Source organism: Castor canadensis, chromosome 15, assembly GCF_047511655.1.
Source record: "Castor canadensis chromosome 15, mCasCan1.hap1v2, whole genome shotgun sequence".
Classification (NCBI taxonomy): Eukaryota; Metazoa; Chordata; class Mammalia; order Rodentia; family Castoridae; genus Castor; species Castor canadensis.
In genome coordinates, this window is record NC_133400.1 from 47747699 (window position 1) to 47771341 (window position 23643).

Below are 23643 nucleotides of genomic sequence, written 5' to 3' on the forward strand. Positions count from 1 at the left end.
CCTTAGGTGCAAATTTCTACTTGCCCAGGCTACAGTGGAGGTAAGTCCAAACTCCTTCCCCAACTGCGAGGCTCCACTCAAGTGAACCACAACCTTATCTCAGTGATGTGGAACAAAATCTGCCTTACCATGCTTTAATAAGGATTACTGAAAAAGTTTTCTTTAAAACTGAAGACTAGCCAGGGATAGGGGGAAGAGGCCATGTGGACAGAGAGACAAGAGGAGGGACATGAAGCAAACAGGCTGGAGCAAACCCACTTTATTCAGCACTAAGTACCCAGCCCACATGGGGGCAGGGCCAGGTCAGACTCAGTTACCACACCCAAGGCCAGGAACTTCCAGGACAGAAAACAGTCAGCCACTGAGGCTGTTTTCCCTGAAAAAAGTGTACTCAAGAGTGAAACTAAACATGCCTGTGTCTAAGACTCCTGACCTCCTGTTTCTGACCATTTGTGCTGAGCTTTTGTCCCTTGGATAATCTACACACAACAATGCTGCAGGCAACCACACTACTGCTATGCCATAAATTTTCTGAAATTCGCCTACTGCAGGAAATATGAAGCAAGAAGCCAAAGATACAGCAAGGTCAAGCACCAGGGTAGGCCTAGAAAACTGCCCCCACCATCCCTCTTCTGCTGGGAAATATGGTCCCTTACACAAGAGGCAGGAAAGAGTAGGGAACACTCCAGGGATGCTGGTGACACAAACCAGGAGGAAAATGGGGACAGGGAAGTAAAACTGAGGACAGAATGAGTGTATGGCACAGCAAGATCCCCAGGGAGGAAGAGACCCCTCTCAGAAAGGGTCAAGAATGCTCTTCTCAAAAGAGTCGGGTCTCAAACAGCATCCCAAGTGCATCACCTTCCTCCAGTGCTAACCCCAAATCCAATATTGACTGATGCACCCCAGAATCTGGCTGAGGGACCTCCCACCTGAGAAGGAATGTCCCATGGACCCGCCCCATCATGGGCACTGTGGGGGAAGTGTATGGTTTAGCTCCTTTGACAAGAGAGGGACATCTCAACACACCAGGCCCTAAATCATGACAAGAACAGGAACCTGGAAGATCTCAGGCAAGGGTTCAGGAAGGGTCAGACACTGGGGAGGGAATCCTGGAACTAGCCTCTACTACGAAATAGTACAGCCCTGAACACATTCACGTTTCAAAGAAAATGGAAAACAACACTTTGCTGAGATATGGTGCTATATGGACGACCAAAGGCAGGGGCACCTGTAATGCTTCATCCCGGCCTATGTGATGTCGGTGCTGAGGATCCGTCCAGGATGGAGGGTGCTGCTGGGCAAAGGGGACTCAAGGGGTGGGGGGCTGCTGCAGGCCAGCTGTGGAAGGCAGTCCCTTCTGATTCGTGCTCCTGAGGAACCACCTGCTGGGTCAGCACCATCACTGCAGGGGAAGGGAGAAGGAGAGAGACAGAGACAGAGGAGAGACAGGGAGAATGAAAGAGACAGAGAGGAAAGATAAAGACAGAGAAATTCAGAGAGAGAGAGAGACAGTGTGAGAGAGATGGAAAGAGAAGAGAAAGAAGGAAGGAAAGACAGACAGTGAGAGATAGAGACAGAGAGACAGAGAAAGCTACTGCCCTGAGCACAACAAACCCAGAATTCAGGTGATCTGATACCCCACCTAAACTATATGCCAAGGCCAGCCTTGTCACCTGTCACTATTGTGACTGAAATGCTCAGACCTGGCTAAGTGCTGGGAACGAATGACACCTCCCAGACAGGGAACTGTTGGTGCCAGCATTGCAAGCCCAGGCAGAAAAAGTCCAGGTGGGCTGCTGCAAACCTTGAGGTTTAAGCCAGGCCTCAGGGAAGAGGGTAAGAATGACAGCTGATCTGGAGGGATGTCCTGACTGCTCCTGCCCCCAGTCCCAGGGTGGAGTGGGCCCTCCACGCTTCCTCATTCAAGGTACAAACATCCCCTTCTAAATGGAAGCCAGGGGCACTCTGTATCCTTCTCAGCTTAAAATTCCTTTAGTAGTCTACCTTGACTGGAACCCACTCATTCCCAAAATTCAGCCCCAGAGGCCAGGCAAGGGGTAGGGGCCTTGACTTTGGATAGCTCTTCCTACAAAGGCTCCCACTTATCTTGCAGCCAGGCACTCTGAGCTGACCGTGGGAGATAGTGTGGCATGAGCTTGCTCCTGCCCACCCCCCACATGGCCCGGTACCTGCAGCAGCATGCTGAGGCCCAGGTTGCGGTGCTTCTTCTCCAGCTCTGACACAGCCTGCAGCAGGGACCGAAACCGCTCGGCCGGGTCAGCCTGCTCATCCTCCGAGGCACCTTCATCCTTCTCAGCCTCCTGCAGAAAGTGCTCCTCCTCCTCAGCGAAGAAGGCCCGAAGCTTCTTGTAGTCAGTCAAGGCCTTCTTTCTACGGTCCATTACGTGTCCCTACAGGGCAGGTGACAGAAAGGACATCTGTGTTCTTGGGCCCTGTGGCCACCTTGGCCCACTCTCCCCAGGAATACTGCCCCCCATACCTGGTGAAGAGAACCTTATCTATTCTCAAGAGTTATAAATATGACACCCCAAAATATACTGCCTGGGCCTTTTGAATTAAAGGTACTTAAAAAAATAGCAGGTCCAAGAGGATTCTGATCTTCACTCTTTCTCAAAGGAGATGAAATTCCCACGTGAAAGATACTCTTTTAGGATCTGAGTGGGCCTCCCAATGTTCATTACCTGGACCTTGGTCTAGTGTGGCAAGACGGAGTTGACAGGGCCTTTCAGAGGCCAGGACTAGGGGGAGGTAGCTAGGTCACTGGGGGTGTGCTCTCAGAAGGGATTAATGCTGGTCTCACAGACTGAATGGTTCCCAAGACAGCAGGTTGTTATAAAGAGAGCAAGCCTGGCCCCTGGGTCTCTCTGGCTTCCCAATCTACTCCATATGTGCTTCTACCACCATGAAGCCCTCACCAAAAGCCAAACAGATGGAACCACTTGACTTTGGACTTTCAATTTCTAGAACTGCAAGCTAATAAGCCTATTTTCTTTATACAGAACTTAGTCTTGGGTATTTGTTACATCAACAAAAAAACGGAGTACTGCATCCTCCCTGAACCAAGAAGAGTGGCATTCATATCATCAAGGATGAGAGTCAAGGCTGAGAGGATTCCGAACAGACCTGTTAAAATAACTCCCATCTTTTATGCTCCCTGAAAAAACTTAGTTGCTTTTTCACAACCCGCTATTCTTTGTCCAATTCAGTACATACACACTTAACTCTTAACTGCTTCTTTTGAGCCCTCATGAGGACTCAAACTTGTGTTGATGAACTCTCCTGTTGATTTACCTGTGTCAATTCAATTCATGTGCCCCTGGGAGATGAAATAAAGTTTTATTTCCCTGCACAGTTATCTCTCAGTTTCCATATGGAATGGTTTCAGGACCCCCATCCCAGGACACTAAAGTTTGTTGTGCTAGAGAGCCTTATATAAAATGGCATAGTATTTACATGTAACCTATGTGCAATCTCCAATATACTCTAACTCATCTCTAGGTGATATATAATACTGGACACAAAGTAAATGGCACATAAATAATTATTCTACTGTACTGTTTAGGGAATAATGACAAGGAAGAAAGTCTACATGTAAGTACACATACAACCATCCTATGTCTAACTACATTTTTTTTTATTTCGTTTTTTGAGACAGGGTATCATTATGTAGCCTAGACCAGCCTCAAACTCTTGATCCTCCTGCCTCCATCTCCCAAGTGCTGGGACTACCAGCATGCATTATCGCACCAAGTTTGTCTATTTGTTTGTGGATTTTTTTTTTTTTTTTTTTGCAGTGCTGGGGATTGAACCCAGGGCCTTTACACTTTAGACAAGTGCTCTACCACTGAGCTGCATCCCCAGCTCTCTAACTACATTTTTGGTCTGAGGTTGGTTGAATCCTCGAATGCAGAACCCACACGTACAGAGGGCCAACTGCTGTGAAGTGCACTTGAAGATCCTGTCTCCAGCTTCCCACAGCCAACAGGTCTACAGATTTGTGTGGCACATGACTGCCCTGTCAGAACACGCACTCATCTTTCCAAGCCATAGAAACTAGAATTTCTCTGCTCTAATGTAGGTCACAGAAACTATACCCTCTTTCCAAAACAAGCTAAACCTAAAAAACTACTCTAACTTTCCCTACCTTTCTGCCTTGGAGACAGCCATAGAGAAATTCTTTGATCTGCCCCTATGATAGTATGTCATAAGACTTCACTTCACAATGGGGCTGTCCCATACCTGGAAGGAAGGAATGCTGCACAGAGGTCAACAATCTGCACAGGCAGCTGTGTTTCCCCGGTCTGTGAACATCAGATCACATCCTTTCTGACAATCCTGTTCTACACAGCCGTTCCTGCTTCACAGAGACAGATATTTCACCCTGGGTACTTAGTTCTTCAAGATGAAGGCTCCCATGTCACATAGAACCATGATGGAATAAATCTGTCAGGCTCTTCTCCTATTAGCTTGTCTTTTGATATAAGGGTGTTGACCATGACTCTTATAACAGGCAGGAAGGAGATCATCCCTATTTCTGTGCCTCTTCTTGAACTTCAGGCCTCCATGGAGCAGACAGATGAGCTGGACTCATAGCACAGAGGGCCACCCCATAGCATAGGACAGGTGGCCTCAGCTTGAGGTATAGACCCACAACTGAGAGCTTCGGGGCTTCTGTTGTCTCCAAAACACTTTCTTTATATGTTAAAAAAGCGGGGGTAGGGGGGAGCTAAAAAAGCGTGGAACCTGGAGAAACTGTTATAAATTTTAATATATACAAAGAAATAACCACAGAGTTTAAGCTAACGTGTAGTTTTGTTGAAAGAACTACAGTGAGATGTCACCTTGGTGTATAATGCTGTGGAAGGCATCAGAGGAACAAGACAAGCTGCTAAACACTGACTGTGTACCCCCCAAATTCATATGTAGAAATCCTCACCTCCAGTTGGGGCATTTGCAAGGTGGTTAGGTCAGGAGAGCAGAACCTTATAAATGAGATAATTGCCCTTACAAAAAGGATCCCAAATAGCTCCTGCCCCTTCTGCTATGTAAAGGCACAGGGAGAAGAGCCAGCTATGAACCAGGAAGCAACCCTCACCAGACACAGAATCTGCCAGTCCTTGACCTTGGACTTCAGGCATCCAGAACTGTGAGCAATAGATGTCTGTGGTTTAAGCTGCTCAGGACAGGGTATTTTTTATGGCAGTCAGAAAACTTAGCAAATTCTACTGGTAAATAACAGACTGCTCTCAGATTAGAAACAAGAGTACTTACAAAGCATTATGTGTAAAAAAGAGAAAAAATATTAAGTTGGATGATACAAATTACCCTCACATAAATGATGGCTGGGGGTGGGAGGGTGCGGGGGGAGAGCCCTTATTTTTGGCTAGATTCTATTTGGGAATTACCCACAAAAATTCTATTTGGAAATTACCCACAAAATGGTGCTCCAGTCAAGCAGGCCAGCAGGTACCCAGTTTTGCTACCTGGCCTGTTCCCTGTATCCAGTCAACCCTGAGCCCTCCACATGCCCCCCACTTGCCTTCCACACAGCAGCCGCTGACTCTGCCTGGCCATGCAGGTCCCGGGCATCGTTCAAGTCCTTGCGCATGATTTCCACAGACCCCTTGTTCTCCTGGGAGAGAGAAGCTGGTTACTGGGGGCCTGGGAGGTGGGGGGGGAGGGGATGATAAGAAGGCCTAGGGCCAGACCAAGGGGACATTGTAACTGCCACTGTCCCATAAATAACCCAAAGCTGCCCTCCTGTATGTTTCGGGGTTGGGGGGAGAGGTCAACATGATGCCCCTGCAAATAGTTTTCTATGCTTCACACCTTCTCAGGTGCTGCCTTTGACATTCCAGTTAACTCACCCCCTTTAATGTGAGCACAATCTATACAAAGACCTGCTCTGTCTCTTCTACACTCTGCCTCAGGAAGGGGACATCCAAAGCAGGACTACCCAGCAGCATAATCTGGCAAGGCACCAACCCCAGGATGGAATCAGTGTAGCCTCTGGCCCTCACCTCCACCGTGTGGTGTTCACCGGAAATGATCCCTGGGCTTACCGTGAGCCATTCCCAGACCATGCAGTTAACAGGCCCTCAAACAGACCAAGCCAGCCACTGTGTCTACCTCTGCTGGGTGGGAGTGTGGGGGACAGGCATCAGCTGTCTTGTTACCCAGGGGCTTGTCTACTATTCTCTTAGAAATAACGCTGAGCCCCTCTCCCTTCCTCTTCAGAGGAGTGACTTCAAGCCCCAAGTCCCAGCTTTGGGTGTACTCTGTGGAGGTGGGTTTCCGACCAATGGCAGGTGCCTCATGCAAAGGCCTAGAGAACACAGCAGAGAAGGTTCCAGAATGAAGTGGACTGGCTGAACCTCAGACGGCTGGCTGAAGGAGACACACTGGGAATCAGGAGCCAGGTCCCCAGAACAGCACGGGGTTCCACCAGCAAGGAGAGGGGAGAGGCCTGCTGCAATGATGTCAGACCCCAGTGCAAGTAAAAGAGTACTTCTGTGGGGGTGGGAGGATGCCTGGGTGGACGTGACGATGCCAGGGGGGTGGGGTCCACGAGGACACAGAGGGTACGGGAAAAGGCACCCGCTAGGAGTGAGGGACAAGGTGATGAACTGCCAGGCCAGAGACAGAATGAGAAGGGGCACAGGGCACTCTTTGGAGATGGAAGATGGAACAGGGCAGGGTCCAGGAGCTGGTTAAGTAGAGCTGGGGGCTGGAACACAGGACTTTTTACGGACCCCAGGGTGGGAAAGGAGCAGGACCCTTGGGGGCCCAGTGTAGGAAGGACCTCCGGGTACGGGTGCAGCGCGCTAGGGAGACCCCGGGGTGGACGAGACGTGGCACCGCGAAGAGCCTGGGGTAGGCAAATACTGGAATCTCTAGCATACCTTGCCGCGCAGCGCCTTCCTCCAGCGCGGCTCCCACTCGGGTGGCTCCGGGCCCGCGGCCATGCGACAGGCGGCGCATAGCGGGTCCCCGTCGGCGCGGCACAGCAACTGCAGCGCGGCCTCGCTGGCCGCGCCGTCGCGCGCCGGGGCCGCAGCCGCCTCCTCGAGCGCCAGAAGGCGGCGGCTGAGCGGCGGGCGGCTGGGCTCCACCGCGCGCTGCCAGCAGTCGTCGGCGCACTCGGGGCAGGGGAAGGGCCCGTCCTCCTCGGCCCAGAAGCGCACCACGCACGCCCTACAGAAACGGTGGCCGCAGTCGGCACGCACCGGCTCTCGAGGCGCGCGCTGGCACAGGGCGCAGGCGGCCTCGGCGGGACCGACGGGGAGCGCCAGGGCTGCGAGCGGTAGGGCCGGCTAGGGCGCAAGAAGAAAGGGCGCGGGCAGGCAGCCCAACCGACCGCGGATTGCGTCGGAGGACTCGCACACGGACTACACCGACTACGCCAACGCCGGAAGCGCGCGCGCAAGGCGGGTTCCTGGCGACCATGCGCTCTTCCGTCCAGGTCCTGGCAGCGGTGAGCTTTTCCACCCGGGTCCTGTAAACCGAGCGCTCCAAGCCCAGGTCCTGGCAGTGGTGCGCTTGCTACTCCAGGTCCTGGCAGCGGTACCTGTTAAAGTCCCAACTCCCTACTGTAAAATCTTACTGGGACTGTCACTTTTGCATAAATGAATCATAGGCGAGGGGGAAACGACATTGTTTTCGGAGATTCTATGTTTTAAAGTCTTTTTTGTAAGTTGCTAGGACCTGAACGACCAGTTGTCTCTCTTGACACCACGCCCACTTGGGGCGGGGACGGAGTACGAGGACTGTGTGGCAAACCTGCCTGCGTGGGCCCTTTCCTCCAGCAAGTCCTCACACTGGGTTCCCGAGGACGTGCTCATTGTGGACCTTTCCTACGCAGGGCCATCATGCACAGACCCATGTTACGTGCACTACTCCTGCACGCGCCCTGTGAGGACTTTGCATGGGTGGCCTGCCCTGCGTAGACACGCCTCGCGTGCACGTGTCCTGCCCGCCCCAACCCGCGTGGACGTGCGCTGTCCTGCATGGCCCCTTCCCTGGCTGGCCGCTCCCTGCCTACTCCCACCCACACCCGGGCCTGCCTGCGTGGACTTGTTCCACTGGGCCTCTTTTCTGATTCCTGAGGAGTTACTGGCCTTGGTGTCCATTGTCTGCCAGGGGCTGTGCCCTGCCACTGAGGACTGTAGCAGAGACGACGCTCTCATCGATTCAGTTACGAAGGATGTCAGATATGAAGCAATCTATTTTTTATTTTGAAAGCAAACAAACACGCAGGTTTTTTTAATAATTAAATTCAAGCCACATAAATTTTTAATTTAAAAAAATGGAGCCCTTATTCTATACAGGTAAAGGTATTCTGAGGAATTTTTGTGTATGGCGGTTTCGGGTTTTTAGGGTTTTTTTGTTTTTTTTTTTAATCTGGTTTGACTTGGAAATGCAACAAATAAATAGCTAGTGAAGTTCTGTGTAGCAATAATCAGAAGGCTTCAAGTCAAGCCTATGTGATTTGTTGGCTAAACGTTATGGAGGAAACGATTTTGTAAAATTTATTTTTAAAATTGAGAAAACTCAAATTCCTAGTCAAATTTCTGTCAGAGGGTACAATGTGTTAAGTTTTTGCTGTATATTAAATGCCTTTCCGAAAGACTGTCTCATTACACCCTTACCAGGTACAAATGTTTCAATTTATAAAATCACTAGTAATTTTTTTCTTAACGGTTTCTACTTTTGAGATGTATGTGCGAAATCCTTGCTGTTTCTTAAATAGCTCTTCTGATTGGCATAATATTTAACTTAAAATACTAATATAAAAGCAAATAGGTCTGAAGGTGGTGGAGCAGTAGAGCACTTGCTTTGCAAGCAGGAAGCCCTAAATTCAAACCCTAGTCCCACCAAGAAAAAAATAAATAAATAAATGGAAGTTATTTAAGACTGTTAAAAATTGAGCAAACTCCATGATAGACTAATCCTGTAAGTAACAAATAATTACGAATTATCAAAGCCAACCAGAGAAACTAGGAAAATTCTAGCCACAAATGTACAGGGTTCATAAAATTCAATAAGGAAAAGCACAAAAACATACCTCCCACATGGGTTTTGTTGGTTCACAAAGGGAACAAACCCCATAAATGACTGAACACATACAAGAAAAATATTTTTTTTCTTGGGAAAATAAAACAAGATTCCTTTTTTTTTTTTACTATTAAGTAAACTGGTTTTACAGATATTGCTTCTAGGGACATATTGCCACAAGACTGTCTCACCATAGATTTTTGCTGTGTTGAGCCATCTTCCTTCTTAACATAATAAATTTATTAATGTGAAATATTTGGGCATTTCACTGACAACTATGAAAAAAATCTGAATATTTTCTATATAAGAGTGTGATAAAGTTTTTTTCAAGGCCACAACAAAATAGACCAGTAGAATAGAAGTAAATTCTAATAACAGGAAATTGTAATCCCACACTTAAGTTGTGGATGTGATGTGTATTTTGTGAGGTGTACATTATTTGAAGTTCTATTCTCATAAACCAGAGTATGGAAAGGAATTCTAGAGTCCATAAGCTGTGTTTGTAAGAGAAATAATCAAACATACAGGATATTTAGATTAAGGGCAGGAAATTCAGAGGAACTTTCTTGTCTGCTACGTGGAAAAGAAATCTAAAGACAGAAATAAGACTTAGAAATACAGTTTGTCTCAAGGTAAAGTTGAAGTTGCTATGGTATTCTTCCAGGTTTTCCATATGCAAATGAAAGGTGTGGGGCTCCTAGAATGTTAAAATTGGGGGATGTCTGGGTTATCTTCTGTTAGAAGACACTAAAAGTCACACATCATGTTATTACCTGCACAAAACTGCCAACCCCATCTAAAATAAAGACTGCTTTTAAATTTCCTTTTGTATTTTTCTGTTTCAAGAAAAACTGTGATGAAAGAATTGGAAGATTAAAAAGAAAAAAAGAACAAGTATTTTGGGGATGAAATAGCAAAAGAAAAAAGATTAAGTAGCAAAGATAAATTGCAAGCATGGCATTTTTGTGAAAATAAAAACCCAGAATTTTCTAAGCTTTCAGAATAATGCTCTTGAAAAAATAATTTTAAGCCTGTATTCATTCCTCATAATGTGAATAAAGTTTTATTTACTCTTTATTATAACTAGCTGTATCACATATATTCTTATGTATAATGTATGCTTATTAGGATCTAAATGTGATTTCCCTCATGATTTTTTTAAATTGTGTAAAATATACATAACATAAAATATACCATCTTAACCATTTTAAGCACATTAGTGGCATTAAGTACCTTCACAATGTTGTGCAACCTTTGCCCTCATCCATCTCCAGAACTCTCTCATCTTGCAAAACTGTAATTCTGCATCCATTAAATTCCCCGTTCCTCACTCCCTAGCCCCTGCATGCGCCATTCTACTTTCTGTCTCTATGACTTTGTCTATCATAGGTATGTCCTATAAGTGGAATTACACAGTTTTTTCTTTTCTGTCTGGCTTTTATCACTTAGTATAAGGATTTATTGTTTTTAACCCTCACATTATATAGCAATATATGATTTTGTTTCCAAATATATAAAGTTTGCAGCTAAAATTTGGTTAGTGATTTGTAATTTTACTACCACAGGGATATAGGACAGAATCTCTTTGGTAGTGACTGCACTAAATAGATGGATTGTTTTTGTACATTTTCTCAGGGCTCAGAACGAAAGTAACTGTTCTGCTTATTGGCTATATTTCTAAAAGTTCAAGACATTAGTTGTATTATTCAGTTCTTTACTATCTCTGCTCTCTTTGGACTCAGTTTATCAGTGTCAGTTTATCAGTAGTAGTGTTGAAATCTGTGGCTATATTGACTTACTCATTTCTACATGAATTTCTATTAGTTGTTTCTGGTCTATTTTGAGTTTGTATTATTAAAGAAAAAACAGTAAGGCTTCCTGAATGATCTCATTCTGCTTGATTTACAAGCATAAGTGAAACTCAACTTGAGCTATTTCTTGTAGATGCCAAATTAAAGAAAATAGAACTTGAACTCTACAGGGGTGGGAGAAGTTAGTTTGGGAACAGGGTTGCAGTGTACCCTGTCTGAATATCTTAATGGCTGCCTAGCAGCAGTTAAGAATGCAAATTCAGGCATCAAATATCACCACTGCTTATTCACTGTCTTATTCTTACTGGCTTAGCATCTCTAATCCAAAATCCAAAATCTCAAATTATTTGAGTGCCAACATAATGCACAGGTAGGAAACTTCCCCATAATGAGATTTTCTTCCAAACTATGTCTCATGCACAAAAGTATTATCAAGGAGTGAGTTAGTTCTAAAGAGCATGAGTTACTACAAAAATGAGCCCACTCCATGCGCTTGGCCCCTCTGCACATGAACAGTTCCCTTTGTGCTCCTCTATCATGTTGTGATGCATCCAGGGGGTCCTTACCAGGACCTTTCAGCCACCAGAATCATGAACTAAATAAACCCCTTTATTTTTTAAGTTGCCCATCCTTTGGTATTTTGTTGCAGCAACTCAAAATGGTTTAAGGCATGGGCATACGTGAATTGTCTCAAATACATTGGTCATCTGAGAAATACAGGTTTAAGCAACAGTGCAATATCATTTTGCACCTTAATCAAACCACCAAAAAATTACAGAGTTACAGAATGCCAAGAGTTAGCCAAACCCTGGAAATAAAGGAATGCCCTCTCAGTGATAGGATGAGGGGAGCTGGGTCAGCCATTCTGGAGCCAACTGAGCAGTATAAGGTCAAGCCAAGCATAAAGCCCCCTGAGTCCAGGAGGTCCATGCCTGGGTCCGAAAGGAACTCTTAGAAAAGATTCCATCTTACCAGCATCCAATCCATCCCTGGGGAGGTGCAGGGGAGAAATGCAGCACCCACATACCACAGAGGACAATGTCTTGGGCAGTACAGTAAGGAAAGCTCTGCACATGGAAATGTGCACAGGAGCAGCGTGGGAAACGTGAGAAACAGAATGACATGTACATAGTATTTATACAAGCCAAAAATGCACAGTGACACAACAGAACAGCACATTTTCTAACAATTTTCCCCAAAAGAATTTTGTACAAATATACAGTCAGCTCTCCATATCTGAGGGCTCCTGCAGTTTGAGATTTTTTTTTTTAAAGAAAATATTAATGTGATGTCGGGACAGGCATGGTAGGCTCATGCCTATAATCTCAGGTAGGTAGGAGGCAGAGGTAGGATCACCGTCCAAGGCTGGCACTGGGCCAAAATGTGAGGCCTTATTTGAAAAGTGACTAAAGGAAAAACAGGGCTGGTACCTTGTATGTCCTTCAGATGCAAATTATAGCCCTTTTTGGCAGGGGGGAAGGTCTAAGAGGAGGATCCTACAATTTACTACATTTGTAAGGCTGCCATACAAAGTATCACACTTAGTGTCTTAAATAAAATGTATTTTCTCTCAATTCTTGATCTCAAATCTGAGATCAAGGTGTTGGCAAGGTTGGTTCCTCCTGAGACCTTTCTCTTTGGCTTCCAGATGCCATCTCCTCCCTATCTTCACATAGTAATCCCTCTATGTGCATCTGTGTCCTGATCTCTTATGAGGACAACAGTCCCATGGGGTTAAAGTCTACTCAATGACCTCATAATTTCCTTTTTAATGACCCTACTTTTAAACACAGTCACATTCTGAGGTCTGGGACATAGAGCTAACATCTATGAATTTCTGGGTAACACAATTCACCCCACAAAATCCCTCACCCCCAGCAAGGAGGACAAACACCAGCACACTTTCCTCTTTGCTCCAATGTGATTTGGATTCTTTGACTTCTTTGGGACATTTGGACCCTGAGCACACAGAGGGCTTGTGTAATCTTGAAGTCACAATACTGAATCATTTGTCGATGCCAGCCAACTTTGCAGACATGGGATGCCTTCAGGAGACATGGGTTAACTGTTGAGCTCTAGGAAATGGCAAAAGTGGGTGTCAGGGAGCAGGTGATTATGGTGTGTTGGCCACATTGCCCTGCCTTCATCACGTCCCAGGTGGACAGCATACCAAGTGCTTACATTTAAGGAAGGCAAGTGTAAATAAACCCTGCCTCTATTCTGGTGCTTTGACACTTAGGGCCTTGCTGGCCCAGGAAGGACAGCTCTCCCATAGCTAGACAATGCCTACAGATGGTAAATAACTCACCAGCAGAGATGATTTCATATGCAAACTCACCAATAGGAACCCAGACCCCAACCACCTCCTGTGTGGGGCTCTTACACTCAAGAGCCCATACCACCCACTTCCCCTAATCAGCCAGAGACTGGTACTCAACAGCCCCTGTGCCACAGAGCCTGCAGAAATTATTCAAAACAAGCTGAGCCTGCTTGCCCTGCCTCACCCATTTCACGTGGAAACCACAATGAAGTTTCTTGCCACCTCCCTCTGTCTCCTTACCAACTCCAGTGCTTCCCCATGTGGTTCCCTGTGGCATGGTGTGCCACCTCCTCTTGGGAACTGTAAGTAATATACTATTTTCTTAATGGTGTAAACATAAATAATAATCAGAGAAGGGAGATTCTCCAAAGAATATTTGTTCAGTAATAGCAGAACATTGTCACTGTAATACACATGCCTTAATAAACTATGGGAGATTCAAGGAGGATGAGGCAAATGGAAGTTTTTAAAGGTGAAATGAGGAGGAATACACCAGATATTCTGAAACAACAGTCCTTGATCACAAGAATCAATAATAAGGGTGGCAACAGTCCAAGGTTGAACATACTGTTGTTGGGAGATGTCCTCGAAGAAGTGTTTTCTGTGCAAGGCTGTAGTGCTGGCAGAGCCTTTTGAGATAGTTCTTATCATCAGACACACACATGTGATATCACTTTTTTCAAAAATCTCCCAGCCATATGTATTTTTTGTTAGAGCTGGGTATAAGCGACTCCATTTTATTTTATTTTTTTTTTTTCTTTTATTATTCATATGTGCATACAAGGCTTGGTTCATTTCTCCCCCCTGCCCCCACCCCCTCCCTTACCACACACTCCGCCCCCTCCCGCTCCCCCCCTCAATACCCAGCAGAAACTATTTTGCCCTTATCTCTAATTTTGTTGTAGAGAGAGTATAAGCAATAATAGGAAGGAACAAGGGGTTTTGCTGGTTGAGATAAGGATAGCTATACAGGGCATTGACTCACATTGATTTCCTGTGTGTGGGTGTTACCTTCTAGGTTAATTCTTTTTGATCTAACCTTTTCTCTAGTTCCTGGTCCCCTTTTCCTATTGGCCTCAGTTGCTTTAAGGTATCTGCTTTAGTTTCTCTGCGTTAAGGGCAACAAATGCTAGCTAGTTTTTTAGGTGAAGCGACTCCATTTTAATCCTGACAATTTTCCAGTGGCGTTGGTCTTCTGATCTACCTCAGCAGACAACCGAATGTAGAAGGCAATTACTGGCTCACAGGCGTATTCATTCACTGAGCACTGAGTGGACATCTGCTAGGTGCCATGCTGTGTGCTACATTGTGAAGATGTGGGAGTGAAAGCCACATTCTTCCCCTGAGGATGTAGTCCGTGTTCTGGTGGGAGAAAGGCTCAGGCTGCATATTTATGAACAGAGATGGAAAGAGCTCCTTGAGGCAGCCCCAGCTGCTGGTGGCGGGGTCCATTCTGAGAAGGAAAGGAGCTAACGGAATTAAGCTCTAAATATATGGGGCTCCCTCACGGATGCTTCACCCACATGAATTCACAGCAACCCTACCAGGTAGGCATTAATATTCTCTTTTTTTAAATTACTAGATGAAGTATTGGAGGCGCGGAGGAGGTATATTACTTGACCAAAGTAGGGCAGATAAATGGCTTCTAGATCAGGGTTTCTCAAACCGGAATAAGCACAAGGATCTTTTTAAAATGCAGATTCTGACTCAACTGGACCTAAGATCCTGCTTTTCTAACCAGCTTTCCAGTTAATGCTGAAACAAGTGAGAAATATGAATACATAAACTTCCGTTTCTATCTTGGAAATTACTAGGGACGCATTCCCCAGATGGATGACTCCCTAAACCTGTGTTCTGCTGGGTAATTCCGGTAACGATAACTAACGTAATGGCAGTAATAGCAGCCACCTCTGGAGATACCAGGAGACATAAAATCATACACTTAGCATTGTGGCTGTCACTTCAACATGGCTTCGTGGGTATTCCTCTCTCCAGTAAAAAATCTGCCCTGCTACACACTTCCAACGGAAGCATCTTAGTATATTTTCAATATTTGGTATTTACTCTTAGGTTTGAAAGAAATGTATCGTTTTTGTCTTTGGCAGGGAGAGTAATGACGGCAAATAAATAGGGCAACTGGAAGCTGCCATTTCCTACCTCTTTAGGTAAAGTGGCATTAAGCTTCCTGAGTGTTAGTCTCAGAAAGAAATGACCCAGTGAATTTGCCTCCTATTAAAAGTCCGAGACGCGAGCTTGTGGCTGGCTAGGTTTCATTTTTCCTTTAAGCCACGTCCAGATATAATGAAGAAACTAAAAATCTCCGGGTTAAAACAAAAGGTTTAAACAAAGATTCGCCACCTGAGCTCCGGCAGGCGGCCGATGCGCTTTCGGATTGGTTGGACTATGGTCCAATAGGAAAGAAGAACCGGCATCTTCTATTTACGTACTTTCTTTCCAGTCGCCAGGCTAAAGTCTGCCCAATCAGATAGTACAGATTTGGACCCTTCATTTAAATATAAAGATGATAAATAGCCCTTTCCTTGGCAAGGTTAGCGTTGGTCTGAGTGCTGTTTTGCCTCAGTATGCCGGAGCCTTCTCGCTCGGCTCCAGCCCCCAAAAAAGGGTCCAAGAAGGCCATCACCAAGGCGCAGAAGAAGGACGGCAAGAAGCGCAAGCGCGGCCGCAAGGAGAGCTACTCCATCTACGTGTACAAGGTGCTGAAGCAAGTCCACCCCGACACCGGCATTTCGTCCAAGGCCATGGGCATCATGAACTCCTTCGTAAACGACATCTTCGAGCGCATCGCCAGCGAGGCCTCCCGCCTGGCGCACTACAACAAGCGTTCCACCATTACCTCCCGTGAGGTGCAGACAGCCGTGCGCCTGCTGCTGCCGGGGGAGCTGGCCAAACACGCCGTGTCCGAGGGCACGAAGGCCGTCACCAAGTACACCAGTTCCAAATGAGGCGTGTCCCGGCGCCTCAACCCAAAGGCTCTTTTAAGAGCCACCTCCAAGCTCAGGAAGGAGCGTGCAACCTGGTCTGGTTCATTGGGGTGTTGGTGGTGGGTACCCAACGCAACGGGGGCGCAAGTTCTGAGATAAAATTAAGGTCCCTTGTTTATAAAGGCACTCTAAAAACGAAAAAGAAAAAAGGCTTGCTGGGTCAGTTTCCGGCCATAGCCAGGAGCAGAACAGGGTGCAATCCAGTAGATGGCGTCTCTCACTACCATGGCGCGGGTCACCTGGACCTTCGGTGCCATTCTCCATGTCTCCTCGTGGGCGAGGCGGGAGGACGCCCTTGCTGAGGTGCTGGGTGCTCGCTGCCTTGGCTGGAGCGCCTGAGGCCGTCGTTCCTGCCTTGCGGTGATCAGACACCGTGAGCTAAACAAAGCGAACGGTTCAGTAGGTGTCGCTGAAGCAGCTCTGCGCCACGCATTCCGTTTGAAACCAAAACGGCTGGTCTTTATCCTTCCTCATCACTCAACCAAAGTCTTCCCAAGGGATTCTGGTACTTCATCCATGTATTTATTTTTCCTCTAGTAAAGGGAATTTCAATTCCAAATTGTATGTCTACATGTGACTGTATAATAAGCATGTGTGTATATCAACGTAAGCCTAATAAACGGTGAAAAATATTTTTTCTTTTTACCTTTTTGAGTAATGGGGTTTAAACTCACAGCCTCATTCTTTCTAGGCAGGCGCCCTAATCACCTGAGCCACTCCACCAAAGAAATATCCTTTTTTAATAAAACAAATTAGTTACCTTAAAAAATGCATATGCAAAGTAAATGTGTTCGATTGGTTACACGTTAGCAACGGACAAGAAGGCATAAGGCCCAGGATATAGTCCTCCTAAACACCGATTCTGGTCTCCTCACTCAAGAATACCTGGGAGCCACCCTCCCTCCACGAGCTCCTCTTTGCCTCGGATTTGAATTTGCTGCTTGGTTTCCACTGGTGACCAAAGTCTGTCTTACTCCTCACACCCCTCCAGTGACAGCCACCCATTTGTTAACATCTAACCTCCTATTGTCTCATACAGTAAATTCGCTTCCTTCAAATTCTCTGGTTTATTCCCTAACAGCAAATTTGACTTGGAAGTTCCAGCTGAGATGGGGGAAGGGCAGTCTCTTCAGTGCATTTAGGATTGTAAACCCCCAAAATCCCTTCGTGGTTTTGTCTCGTTTTTGTTTTCTATTTTCTAGAACTTTACTTTATGCATTAGCTTTTTTTTTTTTTTTCAGACCCAGAGAATGCTTCCATTGTGTTAAGTCCTAAATCTGTTAGCCGCTATGGATTTTCACATGTTCGATATGCAATGCCTTCACTTAATTTACAGCTTAACCTGAACGCTTTTTTTCCTGTGGTAGCAATGTAATTGGAAACATGGATGTTGTATAAAATTGCTCTCAGTTTTCTTGATTATGAAAGTCTCAATAGCAGAGAAGGAGACGTTCCACTGTAGGAGTGGAGCAATGCCTAGCTCAAAGGAACTTGTTTCTTCAAGATTTCCTGGCAGTGAATGTGACAGCGAAGCTGACAAAAAGCTTTAAAGAGGAAAAAGCAAGTTGCCCTAGAAAAACCTGTAGAGAAGCAAAAGACTGGTGCAACTTTAGAGCTCTGGCATCTTCCAAGCAGGGCAATGACAGCAAAAATGGTAGTATGATTCAGATTGGGAAAGTAAGGTGTGTCAGTGTTGGAAACTTTAAAGGGAAAGTTCTAATTGATGTTAGAGAATACGGGATAGATCCAAAAGGTGAAATGAAATCAGGAAGAAAAATCTGGAGCTGTGGAACCAGCTGAAGAAACACATTTTTGTCACTGATGATGCAAAAAGAAAACCACTGTACTGTTCTGGTTCTTTTAATCTCTCTATTCACATTGCATTTGTTTTGTAAACATTATTTTCTATGCTATTGTAGCATTGGATTGTAGAACAATTTGCAAGATGAATACTTTTTTTTTAATATGCATTATTGCAGGGCACCAGTGGCTCAGATCTGTAATCCTAGCTACTCAGGAGGCAGAGATCAGGAGGATGGCGGTTTAAAACCAGCCCTGGGCATATAGCTCTCAAGACCCTATCCAAAAAAAAAAAAGGCCATCACAAAAATGGGTTGGTGGAGTGGCTCAAGTGGTAAGAGCACCTGCCTAGCAAGCATGAGGCCCTGAATTCAAATCCCAGTGCTGCCAAAAAAATTAAATGTGCATTATTAAAAACGTTGTGAGTGAATCTAATTGTCAACTTTATTAAGGATTGCTTGTATCTCCCACATAATGGAAAATAAAATAATTACAATCTTAACTATTGTGGCCTTTTTTCTGTGGCATTGGGGTTTGAACTCAGGGCCTTTTGAGGCAAGAGGTCTACCACTTTAGCAATGCTCCCAGCCTTTATTGTGGCCTTTTTTGATTGAAAGACTGTTTAAGGCCAAAAATATTATAGACCTACTAGTCTGAAGTCAGCTTTTATATTAAAAAAGATTTTTGTATTGCATTGAGTTTATGCACTTTTGATTTGTGTACATACTTGATCTCTTCCAACTAAATGTCTATAAATTTGACTTTTCCACCCATTTCATTTCCTTTTTTCACTTTACTTCATTTTTCTTTAATGGCAATCTCTTCCTGTTCAATTTTCACTTCATTCTTTACTCTTTTCCTTGAATATTATGGTGATTTGGAAAGTTAGTAATACTGTCAAAAATGTTATCTCCTTAATATAATTAAAATATTATATGAGAGCTACAATTGCTATATATAATGTTAATATTAGCAGATAATGTTTGGTAATGGCTTGTTTGGAAACCCTGAGCAAGTGATTGTCATTACCCATAGTCTATAGAAAATAATGACTTAGATGTCTGATTACCTTTCACTTAGTAAGCATGTTCCCCATGGGAGGATGTCTGTAAAATCATATATTGTTAAGTTAGACTAGGGTTTAATCAAAATTGGCAAAGCTTCCTGGCCTACATTTGATTTATAACATTGATATGGAGTATGTGTAGCAAGAGATGTCACTGAGCTTTACTGCCATAAGGTAATGTGGTCAGTTTTAAGGGGAAAGAGTGCATTTTTAGAGGTTTTGGCCTTTGTTTCGGGGAAGTTGGTTATTTTGCAGTCAAACTACTGGATAACAGCATTCTAGACTTGATGTTGATAAGTTTTAGTTGTCACTTTTAAGTGGTTCTCATTTTAATCATGGTGATGATAATGCAGATTGAGGCACAAATTTCAAAGGGTTTTACAGCAATAAATAGTGCCTGTTGTGCCTTAGGAAAAGAATGTTCATAAAGGAAATTGTTTTTGCAATTAAGAAAGGTGGCCTGAGAAGAGTTTTCTTGAAAGTAAATGATATACACACATTTTGATCATATCCATAGGACACAATTCTAGAAGAATAGTAAAAAGAAAGGTTTAAACACATGTAAAAATATTGTTGACAAATTATTTGTGGTAGCAAATCTCAAATATTTACTGCCATTAAGGGCTGCCAGTCCAAATAAAAAAAGACAAAGACTTAGGGGGAAAATGGATGAAAGTATACCCTGGCTTAACTACTCAGGGGAAAAAAGAAAAGAATTGAATTTAAGTGTTCCTACCAGGAACTACAGAAAAGGTTATATTAAAAAGAATTAACCTAGAAGGTAACACACACGCACAGGAAATTAATGTGAGTCAACTCCCTGTATAGCTATCCTTATCTCAACCAGCAAAAACACTTGTTCCTTCCTATTATTGCTTATATTCTCTCTTCAACAAAATTAGAGATAAGGGCAAAATAGTTTCTGCTGGGTATTGAGGGGGTGGAGGGGAGAGGGAGGGGGTGGAGTGGGTGGTAAGGGAGGGGGTGGGGGCATGGGGGAGAAATGACCCAAGCCTTGTATGCACATATGAATAATAAAACAATTTTTAAAAATTTAAAAATTTTAAAGTCTGATAATATTTTAAGTCTCTCCTGAAATTCTTTGCGGTTCACTTTTTATAGAAATACAGTGAAACACTCAAAAATTTTTTTAGGGGGGTGTTTTTCCAGATAAACTCTGTGTAAACATGCACTGTCATAGTATGTAATTCCACAGACAAGTGCAAAGCCAGCACTCTACCTCTTGAGCAACACCTCCAATACATTTTGCTGTGGTTATTTTGGAGATGGGAGTCTCTTGAACTACTTTTGCTCAGACTGGCCACGAACTTGGATTGTCCTAGTTTTAGCCTCCCAAGTAGGTAGAATTACAGCAGGAGCCACCCAGCCAGTTCACTTGTGAATATTTTAAATGTTGAAAATAAGAAATGTAGGAGGGCTGGGCACAAGTGGCACACACCTGTAACTCTAGCTACTCAGGAGCCAAAGATCTGGAGGATCTCGATCTGAAGCCAGTCCAGGCAAACAGTTCCAGAGACCTAGCTTGAAAAAACCTATCACAAAAAAGGGAGGGTGGAATGGCTCGAAATGTAGGCCCTGAGTTCAAACACCAGTACTGCAAAAAAAAAAAAAAAAAGTAATGCAGGAGGAAGCCAGGCACCAGTGGCTGACACCTGTAATCCTATCTACCTGGGAGGCAGAGATTAGGAGGGCCATGGTTCAATGCCACCCTGAGCAAAATAGTTGGAGAGACCCTATCTCAAATATACTCAACACAAAAAAAAGGACTGGTGGAGTGGCTCAAGTAGTAGAGAGCCTGCCTAGAAAGCATGAGGCCCTGAGTTCAAACCTCAATACTGCCAAAAAAAAAAAGAAGAAGAAGAAATGGGAGGGGGATCTTAAAACTTGACTCCAAGGGATGAGGATGTAATTCAGTATAAAGCACTTGCCTGGCACAGCATTATGAGATCAAGGGTTGAGATGTCTGGCACCTGCTACACAGTGGAGAGGACTGGATTTAATAGTTTAAATGCAAATCCTGGTTATTGACAGCATTAAGACTGTTGACAGGTCCCACTTGCTTTCAATGATCAATCACTTTATGATGGATCACTTTAACTTTTGGATCATTACTAGGAAGGCAAAGGATTGAGTAAAAGAGCCATAAAAAATTCCTATTCCTATGTATGTATTGACATTTTTTAAAAGATATCAAAAGCAAATGGAAGGGATACTGTACACTGTTAGCATGAAATAAGACAGAAAGGAAGAAGGGGTTGAGGATAGAGTTTAGTAGCAGAGCCCTTGGCTAACATGCTGGGGGCTTGGGTTCAATCCCAGCATCACCCTCCACCCATCTCATTAAGTCAGTTCTACTAACTTTTTATAATAATCTATCAAATTTTATTTATGTTTTGAACAATTGTGTGCTGGGGGGCGGTATTGGGGTTTGAACTCAAGGCTTTGGGCTTGCTAGATGAGTGCTCTAAGGCTTGAGCCACACCTCCAGCTAGAGTGCTGGTGTTGTTATGTTCGGTTTTTGTAGTGCAGCATAGAATCTTGGGCCTTGTGCATGCTAGGCAAATACTGCCATTGAACTGTATCCCCAGCCTGATGACTTTTTAAAAAGAGACTTGCATAGTACATTTAAATCTCAACTGACAATTGCCCCAAGTAATCAATGAAAACACAACATACATGCATATAACTTTTCTATAGAATTAAATTTAAGCCAGAGGAAAATGAAAAAGTGAGTTTAAAGAGAAAGTAATCTGAAATATCTGATTCCAAGAATTTTTTGTGTAGAACTGATTATGGTATCAAATTGACATTCCTACAGGTATTTAAAAAACTGTGATGATTTTTTTAAAATGTCCTATGTTGGAATGTGCATTCTTGCAACTATATGAACCTAGGCTAAAAGTACTTTAGATACCAACATTAAAACGTGAATTTTTCAAAAATTCTTTTATGGGGACCCATGTAGGGAAGAAGGAGTTAGTACAGCCATTGCCAGGAGGGCATCTGCGCGGTGACGTGACCTCCCTAGCCTCGCACGGCTGCACCAGCTGACACACGACAGGCTCCCTTGGATAAACAATTTGAAAGAAAAAATTTTATTGAATTGTTTTATTCATTGCTGAGGAAAATGACACGAAAAAATACTTTCCACAACAGCTCAAATTATTAAAATTCCCTTCCTTTTACCAGTAAAAGCCAAGCCAAGAAAAGGGTAAAACGGCGACCTTTCTAGAGTGAAGACCTCATACCAAAGCAAAATGGCAATCTCCAAATATATTCCATGAACGTGAAGAAAAGGGGAACTTCACATTACTAATAATTCACAGAAAAATAATGTGGCCTAGGGCAACTATTTTTTTTCTCAAAGTATTTTTTCCCTTTTAAACTCTCCCCACCCCCTAAGGATTAAAGCTGCCGACAGCTGAGGTCACTTACTACATCCAGCTCTCGTGCACTGGGGGCTGCAAATGTCTCTGCGCTTCCATTTTCTCTTCGGCTTCAAGCATGCTGCCATTGCAGAATCTGCTGGGCAAACATCCTTTCGGGATGTACACTGCTTAAGTCTGTCTGACCCAAGCAGGTATGCAGAGATAAGGAAACGCAGAGCCAGGAGCCACCGCCAGAGCAGGGGGACGATACCCACTGCACCGTCATGCTCAAGCGCACTAAGTGGGGGATGGGGGGGAAGAGCGGTGGAAGAGAGACAGGCAATAACTCGCACCCCTCACTTGCATTTTTACGCCCAGCACTTTTTCCGCCCCCATCTCTACAATGAGCAAGAGCCTTCCCCCGACATCCATATACACTTAACGACTCAAAGCATGCCGCACCCAGTTTAGGGAACCACTAGGGCGCATGGCTATACAAGAATAACCCCTCGCCGTGTCCAAAACCCTTTATCGAGTGTATGAGTGGCTCTTAAAAGAGCCTTTGGGTTGAGGCGCCGGGACACGCCTCATTTGGAACTGGTGTACTTGGTGACGGCCTTCGTGCCCTCGGACACGGCGTGTTTGGCCAGCTCCCCCGGCAGCAGCAGGCGCACGGCTGTCTGCACCTCACGGGAGGTAATGGTGGAACGCTTGTTGTAGTGCGCCAGGCGGGAGGCCTCGCTGGCGATGCGCTCGAAGATGTCGTTTACGAAGGAGTTCATGATGCCCATGGCCTTGGACGAAATGCCGGTGTCGGGGTGGACTTGCTTCAGCACCTTGTACACGTAGATGGAATAGCTCTCCTTGCGGCCGCGCTTGCGCTTCTTGCCGTCCTTCTTCTGCGCCTTGGTGACAGCCTTCTTGGACCCCTTCTTCGGGGCCGGAGCGGATTTGGACGGATCAGGCATTCTGGCAGACCTTCCAAAACAGAGGTACTGAGGCTACATCAGCAGTATTTGAAAGTCCTGTATTCAAATGAAGGATCAAGCATGCTCGCCTATTATTGGATAAAATGTCGCCTTACGTGATACATAAATTAGGCATAAGCAAATTAAGAGATGTCAGACTTCGGTTCTGATTGGCTCTCCATAACATCCAATCGGATGGCACCGGCTAG

At 44.8% G+C, this 23643-nt stretch overlaps 3 protein-coding genes across 4 annotated transcripts in view; 2 read left to right on the forward strand and 1 right to left on the reverse strand.

The window, feature by feature from the left end:
* Positions 1–244: 244 nt before the first annotated feature.
* On the reverse strand, positions 245–23498 carry Rnf187 (ring finger protein 187). Of its 2 annotated transcripts, XM_020185668.2 has the most exons (4): positions 6927–7077; positions 5564–5656; positions 2193–2414; positions 245–1405 (listed from the first exon to the last, which is right to left on the reverse strand). In XM_020185668.2, exons 1-4 carry the CDS (start codon positions 6987–6989, stop codon positions 1403–1405), a joined length of 381 nt encoding a protein of 126 aa, XP_020041257.1. In that variant the 5' UTR covers positions 6990–7077; the 3' UTR covers positions 245–1402. The 2 variants fall into 2 exon arrangements, 1 of the variants encoding a protein (XP_020041257.1); XR_012442003.1 differs by lacking the exons at positions 245–1405; positions 6927–7077 and adding an exon at positions 22534–23498 and having other exon boundaries at positions 2368–2414.
* Trim17 (tripartite motif containing 17) overlaps positions 14150–23643 on the forward strand; it is a 38048-nt gene continuing 28554 nt past the window's right edge. Inside the window, exon 1 of the mRNA XM_074056079.1 lies at positions 14150–14756. Coding sequence (XP_073912180.1) covers positions 14720–14756 — 37 coding nt within the window. The 5' untranslated portion in view covers positions 14150–14719. The remainder of the gene's footprint in view (positions 14757–23643) is intronic.
* On the forward strand, positions 15722–16300 carry H2bc26 (H2B clustered histone 26). The gene has a single exon (XM_020185670.2). It carries the CDS (start codon positions 15792–15794, stop codon positions 16170–16172), a length of 381 nt encoding a protein of 126 aa, XP_020041259.1. The 5' UTR covers positions 15722–15791; the 3' UTR covers positions 16173–16300.

Coding starts and splice junctions, on each gene's coding strand:
- H2bc26 (XM_020185670.2), top strand. CDS start 15,792: ATGCCGGAGCCTTCTCGCTCGGCTCCAGCCCCCAAAAAAGGGTCCAAG.
- Rnf187 (XM_020185668.2), bottom strand. CDS start 6,989: ATGGCCGCGGGCCCGGAGCCACCCGAGTGGGAGCCGCGCTGGAGGAAG. Junction 5,657..6,926: donor GGAAGGCGCTGCGCGGCAAG/GTATGCTAGAGA, acceptor TCTCTCTCCCAG/GAGAACAAGGGGTCTGTGGA. Junction 2,415..5,563: donor CAGCGGCTGCTGTGTGGAAG/GCAAGTGGGGGG, acceptor CCTGCCCTGTAG/GGACACGTAATGGACCGTAG.